The sequence below is a fragment of the Oncorhynchus tshawytscha genome, linkage group LG02 (assembly GCF_018296145.1).
Source record: "Oncorhynchus tshawytscha isolate Ot180627B linkage group LG02, Otsh_v2.0, whole genome shotgun sequence".
NCBI lineage: Eukaryota > Metazoa > Chordata > Actinopteri > Salmoniformes > Salmonidae > Oncorhynchus > Oncorhynchus tshawytscha.
In genome coordinates this window covers 32447632-32457494 of record NC_056430.1, presented here as the reverse complement: position 1 = coordinate 32457494, position 9863 = coordinate 32447632, and the positions used below count along the sequence as shown (strand labels likewise).

The following is a 9863-nucleotide window of genomic DNA, read 5'->3' as shown; positions in this document are numbered from 1 at the left end:
TCCCCAAAGATTCCCCACATGCAACTCACTATTCTGGGATGTAGGCGCCACTCTCCTTCCGGAGGGCCTTCCTTGGACAGCATGTCCGCCTTAATGTGTTCAGAATCCCTGGGAGGTGTACAACTCTTAGTGAGGCCAGATTCTGTAGACACAGCAGAAGGGTATGTGCCATCTGGTGGCAGTGGATGGAACCCAGAACCCCTTGGTGGATTATGTACTCTACCACTGTGGTGCTGTCTGTACCAGCACATGTTTGTCCCACAGTTGTGGGAGAAAGTTGAACAGAGTTAGTTGAACTGCTCTCAACTCCAGCATGTTGATGTGGAGTTTGGACCAGCTGGGGCTCCATGTCCCACTGGCCGCCCTCCCCCACAATACTGCTCCCCAGCCTGTCAAGGAGGCGTCTGTTTGAACCAGTTCCCTCGATGGACTCTGCCCAGGCGTATCCCACCTGAAAGGAAAGCCAGGGATCACCATCTTGCCAATGCTTGAGTACAGTCCTTTTACACAGACAGGCGACAATACCTGTGTTCTATGGATATCAGAATATATTTGGGAAAATCCATTCACAATCCCCCAAAATGTATGGATGTAAGGAGCCAAACTCAACTGACACATTGAGTATGTTTACATGCACACAAATAATTTGATATTAAACTGATTATGGCAATAGGCAGATTATGCAATAGTCATGCCAACACCTTACTCTGCTGATCTTAATCAAGATTAAAACAGCTGGTTTTCTGAGCAATCTTCAGAATTATTAGAACACCTTAATCGGTGTTCCAGCGGTGCATTTGATCTGCACATAGCACCAGGCGAGCAAGCCTCCCTCTTTTAGCACAAGTATTTTAACTAGACTAGAGTATAGTATATAATGTTAAAGGTATACATGTTGCCATATACAGTACATGTGAACCTATTAGCCATTGATAAATGTTTTGGAGCCTTTTTGTAGAAAGGTGTTTCATTTTTTTGTGTGAGTATCCTGCTTCCATACTAGTCCATCCGTGCCATCAATGAAGTAAAGTATGAGATGACAGCCGAGGACATTTACCAACATGGTGTTTGACAAGATCGACATCAATGGAGATGGTAAGATTATTCGCCTCAATGTACAGGTACCACATTCTATTAGTGCCACAGTGTTTACTTTTCATGACTTTCATGTAGATATGGTATATGTGCCTATCAATAAGGTGTGTGTGTGTCTGTCAGGTGAGCTGTCCCTGGAGGAGTTCATGGAGGGCATCCAGACTTATGTCAAGTATTAACGAGAGAGAGAGAGATGTTTATTTATTTTCCCTTTTGTACTTGAACTATTTGCATATCATTACAACACTGTATATAGACATTTATGACATTTTAAATGTCGTTATTCTTTTGGAGCTTTTGTAAGTGTAATGTTTACTGTACATTTTTTATTGTTTATTTCACTTTTGTTTTATCTATTTCACTTGCTTTGGCAATGTAAACATATGTTTCCCTTGCCAATAAAGCTTTAATTGAATAGAGAGAGAGGATCCATTGATTAGACAAAGATTACCTACAGCAAGTAAAGCAAAGCATTAGGGGTCTGGTTCTTTCTTTAGGCCTTGTTGCAATGTTAAAAACTTGGCCCAGAGAGAGCGAGGGATAACCAAAATGTATACCAATAATATTAGTATATTTGAACATTTTTGTCTGTTTCGTGAGCTGAACCCGTTATCCTACATGGGCGTATCCAAATGTTGCATACAGTAATGACTGCCTCAGTTGTCACCTACACACCTTTTGTAAAAGTGGGGTACTCATCCATGTCCAATCAAAGTGCCCTTGCTTGTATATATGGTTAGTATGTGTAGCACTGCTTTACCAATCAGAAGTAAATAACTAATATTACATTTTGTCTATGAACAAGCATATCATATGTGTGTATGATACATCTGTTTGTACAATTCTGTTGTCTGGAGTGATTGCATTCATGAGGAATTCTCTGATTGTACCTCTGAAATTAAACAGACACACTGTGTGAGTGGCTTCAGTGACTTGACTTCATCATGAATCTAGATCAAATGTGTTTGCATAGTCTGTAGATGGTTTTCATGTTTTAAGTAGCCTATTTCTTAATAGAGACACAATCCAATATTTGGTTCCCGTGCTTCACTTTGCCCGTTTTTCGGTGAGATTGCCCTTTCTGTATCACCATCTCAAATTCTAAAGTACACAATAGACTTGGTTTGAAGGCCAACCTCAATTGCCTATGATGTCAGTGAAATGTTTTGGCCCTGAACAATCTGTTCCTTGTTTGGCCATTTCAGCTTTGAGACTATGTACAGAGCAACATCAAAAACATGGGATGTCTCTCACCTGCCACCAACCCTGACATATGAAGAAATGTAGCCTATCAGTCATTGGTTGAGACCACTGTAATGACATCTAAAGCTAAATTGCAAAATACCACAAAAAATGTATTGTATAGACTTCACATGTTTGAATAAAGTAAATAACACGTATTTTCAATTGAATGGCAAAATGTGTTCTTTGCTAATAATGCTTTTTCAGTTGTATTTTCAATTGACCATCAGTCTTAAATCCTTAATCTTGAAAACTCTCTCTCACACACACACACACACTTAGGCTATCTGATCTCACTGGCCTATAAATATATGCACACGTAAGGAAACTGGGAAACTTCAGGGAAGTCCTCAAGACAAGAGCGCCTCGTGCGGTGAAGACTGCTCGCACGCATACATTGGGAAAAGGCCCGTGGGCAGTTTCTGGGTGTGACTGCACCATTAACAAGTGTGTTTCGTAGAAATTATCATAATGTACTTGTTACAGTGACAGTGTAAATGCGTAAAACACGCACGGCGTGTGCTAAATTAACATATTTTAATTAGGCTATAATAAAATGACTGCGCACCAAACTGCTTATTTCAAATTGCTTTTGAAAACAACAAACATAATTACATCATTTTACAGCATAATAGTCTTCATGGTTTTTATATGGCTAATTTAAAGAACCTATGGCAACAACATTCTAACAAATATTGTGAGTCATTTGGTCATCATGGTCACAAGAAGGCTCCACCGAAAGTAAGCTGGGTTTTTTCACCAGCTGGGAAGGTGTGCCGGGTGCCAAGAATGAAACGTCTATGACGTCACAGCTCTACCTGAGTTTCGGGAAGGGAGTCGAAAAGGGGTGGCCTGAACTAATGGGGACAAGATTATCAGAATTGTTCTCGCATGATAAGAAGTATACGTGAGTCATACAGTCTACTTTTACCTGGATTGCTAAGGGCATACAAATTCCAACGTTTTGGAGAATAATATTTCCCTGAAATTGATTGAGGTTCTACTTTCTCCCGGATTGAAAGTAGCCTACTTCCTGGTCACGTTCAACTGCAGGTACGTTTCGCAGCGGTCGCCTACATTTAGTTAGTTTGCTACATTGAAATAGTTTCAAGTTCGTAACTAGATGGTTATTAGAAATCATTACTAACAATTTATCCGTGAAAAGTAGCCTATTTACTGGTCTTTCATATGGTGCTCAAATTTACAGTAAGAGCGAGCGAAGGGTTGCAACTAAGCATCAACAAAAGTCAAAGGTTTATCACAACAAAAGCCAGTAAAGTCATTGCTTGGTGGGGAAAATGTCATTTTATGGTTATGATTTTTGGGTAAATTAATGTAGCAACATTGGACATGGCTTTATTTCCATACTCAACAGACCTGTGAAACATGTCCTGCAGACACACCAGGAGTATCATAAAACCAACCATAATTATGTACTTAGTGGCCCAAGTCTGTTTGGAATCTTGATAGCCATGTAATCTTGGTCATCATGTGAGTGTCTGCCTCAATCAAGATGTGCCAGCTAAATCATGACCGTACAGCTCACTGTTTTCTTAGTACAGTGCTTTTATTAGAACTGTTTACGTTTTTAAATATCTTGGTCAGGATATCCATATAAGTATACCATATGGATAGTAAATATCTAACCCTCCCATGGTGGCCTCCTCCCCAGATTGAAAGCATGGCGGTGACCCCACGGCGTGTTCGGCTCAAGCCCTGGCTAGTGGCCCAGGTGGACAGTGGGCTCTACCCAGGTCTGGTGTGGATCGATCGAGACAACAAGCGCTTCAGGGTCCCCTGGAAACACGCTACGCGCCACACCCCCCAGCATGAGGAAGAGAACACAATCTTTAAGGTTAGTAAAGCAGATATCTGTTACAGCTTCGGAAACAATACATGTAGGTCAGTGGTCACCAACCTTTTCTGAGCTGAGATCACTTTGAGTCAAAATGCAGGCTGAGATCTACTGCTCAGAATAATAAAAAATGTAAAACATTGCTTAATGTATTCTTCGTCTGTCCCCTCTCTCCTTGTATCAGGCCTGGGCAGTGGAGACAGGAAAGTTCCAGGAGGGTATTGATGACCCTGACCCTGCCAAGTGGAAAGCCCAGCTCCGCTGTGCCCTCAACAAGAGCAGAGAGTTCAACCTTGTCTACGATGGCACCAAAGAAGTTCCCATGAACCCCCTGAAGATCTACGATGTCTGTGACATCCCACAGCCCCTCAGTAACCCAGGTAAATGTCCATGGATGACATACAAATACAGTAGCAGTCAAAAGTTTGGACACACCGACTCATTCCAGGGTTTTTCTTTATTTGTACTATTTTCTACATTGTACAATAATAGTGAAGACATCAAAACTATGAAATAACATGCATGGAATCATGTAGTAACCTAAAAAGTGTTAAACAAATCAACATATATTTTAGATTTGACATTCTTCAAAGTAGCCACCCCTTTGCCTTGATGACAGCTTTGCACACTCTTGGCATTCTCTCAACCAAATTCATGAGGTAGTCACCTGGAATGCATTCCAATTAACAGGTGTGCCTTCTTAAAAGTTCATTTGTGGAATTTATTTCCTTCTTAATGCGTTTGAGCCAATCAGTTGTGTTGTGACAAGGTAGGGTTGTTATACAGAAGATAGCCCTATTTGGTAAAATACCAAGTCCATATTATGGTTAGAACAGCTCAAATAAGCAAATAAAAACGACAGTCCATCATTACTTTAAGACATGAAGGTAACAATCTGGAAAATGTCAAGAACTTTTGAAAGTTTCTTCAAGTGCAGTAGCAAAAATCATCAAGCCCTATGATGAAACTGGCTCTCATGAGGACCGCCACAAGAAAGGAAGTCCCAGAGTTACCTCTGCTACCTCATGAAGCTCCTTGATAGAATGCAAAGGTTGGCTACTTTGAAGAATCTCAAATATAAAATAGATTTTGATTTGTTTAACACTTTTTAGGTTACTACATGATTCCATATGTGTTATTTCATACTTTTGATGTCTTCAATATTATTCTACAATGTAGAAAATAGTAAAAAATGGAGAAAAACCCTTGAATGAGTAGGTATGTCCAAATTTGGACTTTAATTTACCTTTTTTTAAGTACAGTTTAACAACAATGATGTTCTTTTTTAAAACATTTTATTTAACTAGGCAAGTCAGTTAAGAACAAATTATTATTTAAAATGATGGCCAATGGTAGCAGCTTTGAAGCTTAGTTTGGGATTTGGAATCCCTTGCTCTCTTTTCATTTTCTCTTCATCTCTCTCACATCAGGATCCTCAGACTCTGGGTCCTGGACGCCAAATGACTGTGATGAAGATGAACCAGATACTCCAGAGCCCCTTCCTCCTTATCCAACATCCAATGGTTAGTCATGTCAATTATCTCTTATCTCTCTTATTTTTCCCTCACTAATACTGTTTTTCTGTGATGTTTACCATGTCATTTGTTCTAAACCACACATCAGTTCAGATCTAGCATCCAGATAATGTTTTCCAGTTTGCTTGGTCCAAAAACAACTGCCTAGTGCCCTTTTGTCTGTCTTACCCCCTGTTTTGATATCAATATCCCTGTAGTGTTTTTGGCATGTCATCTAATCATGCTTTGTTTTCCCCTGTAACGACCAGGCACCAGCCCCACTCTAATGTGGTCTCCTCCGGGGTCAGTATCGCCCCTCCACCCCCCCAGCTGCCCTCCATCAGTTGAAGTGTGGCCCAAAGAGGAGGTTAAGCCGTGGCCAAAAGAGGAGCCTTTGGATGTGGAGATGCAGCCCTCCCCTGAGGAGATGGGGCCCCCTCCGCCACTTGACATGCCTTCCCCTTCCATGCCTGACATGATGTTCGCCTCCCCAGAGATGTGGATCAGCTCCTTGCCCAGTGAGTACACTACTACTCACAAACTCCTCCATTAGATAAATATAGGACTGCATACATTGATTGTATATAGTATCACAGGAGTTTACCAATACAGACCAACTAATAAGAGTACCACTCTTATTGAATCTTCATGTGTTTTTTTGTCTCTTTCTCCCTCAGTGACAGACCTGGAGGTGCAGTTCCAGTACCGGGGTAAGGAGGTGTGTCCAGCCATGACAGTCAGTAATCCCCAGGGCTGCAGGCTGTTTTACGGGGACCTGGGCCCCATGGTCAACCAGGAAGAGCTGTTTGGCCCTATCAGCCTGGAGCAGCTGAGGTTCCCCTCTACCGAGCACATCGCCAACGACAAGCAGAGGGTCTTCACCAACCGCCTGCTGGACGTCATGGACCGAGGCCTCATCCTGGAGGTCAGTGGCCATGACATCTATGCCGTCCGCCTCTGCCAGTGCAAGGTGTACTGGTCAGGCCCCTGTGCACCCAACCCCAATGCACCCAACCTCATAGAGAGGCAGAGGAAGGTTAAGCTGTTCTGTCTGGAGTCGTTTCTCAGCGGTAAGTACTGACTCCGATCCTACTGACCATTTTAGCATAGATGGACTCTAACCTTCCTACAGCAACAATGTTTTATACCACTCTTCTCAAAGCTTCTTGCTTATCGATATTTATATATTCTATTAGGCTGGGCCCTTAGGAGGTAGTGTAATAGTAGGGCATGCACTGAGTGGACAAAACATTAGGAACACCTGTACTTTCCCTGACAGACTTACCAGGTGAAAGCTATGATCCCTTATTGATGTCACTTGTTAAAACCACGTCAATCAGTGTAGATGAAGGGGAGGAGACAGGTTAAAGAAGTATTTTTAAACCTTGAGACAATTGAGACAAAGATTGTGTATGTGTGTCATTTAGAGGGTAAATGGGCAAGACAAAATATTGAAGTGCCTTTGAACAGGGTATGGTATTAGGTGCCAGGCACAATGGTTGGAGTATGTCAAGAACTGCAACTCTGCTGGTTTTTTCATGCTCAACAGTTTCCTGTGTGTATCAAGAATGGTCCACCATCTAAAGGACATCCAGCCAACTTGACACAACTGTGGGAAGCATTGGAGTCAACAAGGGCCAGCATCCCTGTGGAATGCTTTCGACACCTTGTAGAGTCCATGCCCTGACGAATTGAGGCTGTTCTGAGGGCAAAAGGGGATGCAACTCAATATTAGGAAGGTGTTCTTAAAGTTTTGCACACTCAGTGTATGCTGTGAGACTGATTTGCTATGTGATATGATTGTGATTGTTTGATGTGTGCAGGTGTAATAGCCCATCAGAGGGGCCAGTCGGCCAGCCTTCCTCAGTTCGATATCAACCTGTGCTTTGGAGAGGAGTGGCCTGACAGCAGACCCAGGGAGAGGAAGCTCATCATGGTGCAGGTATGAGACAGTGCAGGCAATGATTCATAGAAAACGAATGAAACATTTGTTTTTCATTATTTTAAAATGTGTGTTTTGCTGTTGAGTCCCTTCACTGTAACTGACTCGTCTTTGGCCCTCTGCTCCCACCCAGATCATCCCTGTGGTAGCACGTATGATCACTGAGATGTTCTCAGGTGACTGCATGCGCTCCTTCGACAGCGGCAGCGTGCGCCTGCAGATCTCCATCCCAGACATCAAGGACAACATCGTTACCCACCTGAAGCAGCTGTACCGCCTGCTGCAGACCCACCAGGGCCAGGAGGGCTGGCCTCAGGCTCTGCCCCTGGGGGCTGGCATGAGCCTGCCCCAGGCCCTGCATGCCCAGTGAAGCTACCCAGTCAACCATGGCCCTACCAGGCCAGTCAGTCTCATACACAGCTCTGTCTGGACACTGTCTCCTTACTGCTGCCTCTACTGCTGGGTTATGTGGAGACCTGTCGTCAGCAAGCTAGTACTTATGTTTATAGAGGCGTGTTAATCCGAATAGGAAAAGGGAGAGGGATTGCTTCAATTTAGCCTTTTCCCTTTCTTTTGCTATTATGTTCTCTGAGAGGAGCCATGTATATATTGTGGTAAATGCTGCTAAACAGGCACTGTAAGACTACTACTGTGGCAGTCAGTAAAACATGGATAGTGTCTGTCTGCAGTTGTAAAGCCCAGTGGCCTTGTACTCAATATGGGCAGAACTAGAGGAGCATTGGATGGCATTATGGGAAAAAGTCCTGTCAGCTGCAAGGCAACATTGAACATAGTCAATGAGTTACAGGCATAACCCTTGACCCCATGTTACAAAATACCAGTCAGTTATCAAGCTGTGTCCTGGTCCTTGTTGCTCATGTCATTTTGTCTACTACCTGTTTTTAACCCATGAAGAATATGTTTGAGTGCTAAAGCTAGATATTTATATATATTTTTTTCTTTTGGAGAAAAAACATGCAAGTGGTTAATCCATTATGTGAACTTTTATGATACACACTTTAATAGTTTTCTTTCCTTTCTATTGGTTATTATACATTTGTATCCAATCATGACTGCTGAGATCCATTCTAACGGTTCCTGCAAGATATATCCTATACCCTTTACTGGTTTGTTTATGCTAATACTAGTAGATAAGATCAGGTCAAGGTAGAGGATTCGGTGAACCAAATGGATTGTTTATTTTCTGATAGACCTTATCACCATGTATAGCCTCCATTTATAATTTTATGGAATTTAAACCATTTGTTTTGGTCCATGAAATTAGTATAAGTGGTGTCGCTGCACTTTTGGGAGTAAATGGAGTCTTAATGCTTAGATAGCATTTCATTTTTCAATAACTTTTATCCTAATGATTTGTATTGTTTTTGTTGAAAAATGGCCATAACTAGGCAAGTGATCCGTTTAAAAAAAAAAAAATTAAATGAAGGGAATCCGCAATGAAATGTATTCAGTAATGAAAAAGGGTTTAATTCAAATTGACAAAGTTATACCTGCAAGTGTTTTATTCACAGGTATTTTATGCCAGTTTTACTGTCTAGTTATTACAGTGGTTGTGTGTCAAATATACTGACACCATATGTATTTGATTATTATAAAAGGACGAAACGCGTATGCATAAACATGATGCAGTAACCATAAAATGCATTAGAAATACAAATTTACTTCAAGATTACATTTTCAATGGATGATAAATATCCTTCGCTATAATGTTGACTGAGCTATACAGAAAACATTTAAATGTAAAATGCAATAAACATATTTCCCAAAACCCTCAGAGCAAGTTCTTCAGAGTTTTGTCCAGTTCCCAGGTTTTGTCATATGGGCCTATAGCAATGCTGAGGTAATGTCATAGACATACTTCTCTGTGCGTTCTTGTAGTACTTGGTAAAGGTCCCACAGCTGTTTCCTTCTTGTGGGGATATCGGCCAATAACAACGTCAAAATGGCTGCCAAGTGACTACCAGGAACGGAGACAGCAGGATAAACCAGGGACAATAGCGTCTCTTGTTGGAAAAAAAAGAATGATTCCATCAGTATCAAGATATAATATAGGACTAAAAGCAAGCGGAGCCAATAAACATGTTGGAGACATACAGCATGAAGACAGTGGGGACAAACATTGACATAAATGTTTCTTCCTAGGTTTTGGCCTTTCAAGGGAGTTTTTCCTAGCCACCGTGCTTCTACACCTGCA

The 9863-nt window shown here is 41.7% G+C and overlaps 1 protein-coding gene across 1 annotated transcript; it reads left to right on the top strand.

Annotated features, from left to right (window-relative positions):
* Nucleotides 1–3137: 3137 nt before the first annotated feature.
* On the top strand, nucleotides 3138–9449 carry LOC112217713 (interferon regulatory factor 6). The gene is made up of 8 exons (XM_024378196.2): nucleotides 3138–3390; nucleotides 4010–4192; nucleotides 4377–4572; nucleotides 5623–5715; nucleotides 5976–6224; nucleotides 6384–6776; nucleotides 7530–7648; nucleotides 7782–9449. Exons 2-8 carry the CDS (start codon nucleotides 4019–4021, stop codon nucleotides 8016–8018), a joined length of 1461 nt encoding a protein of 486 aa, XP_024233964.1. The 5' UTR covers nucleotides 3138–3390; nucleotides 4010–4018; the 3' UTR covers nucleotides 8019–9449.
* Nucleotides 9450–9863: the final 414 nt, after the last annotated feature.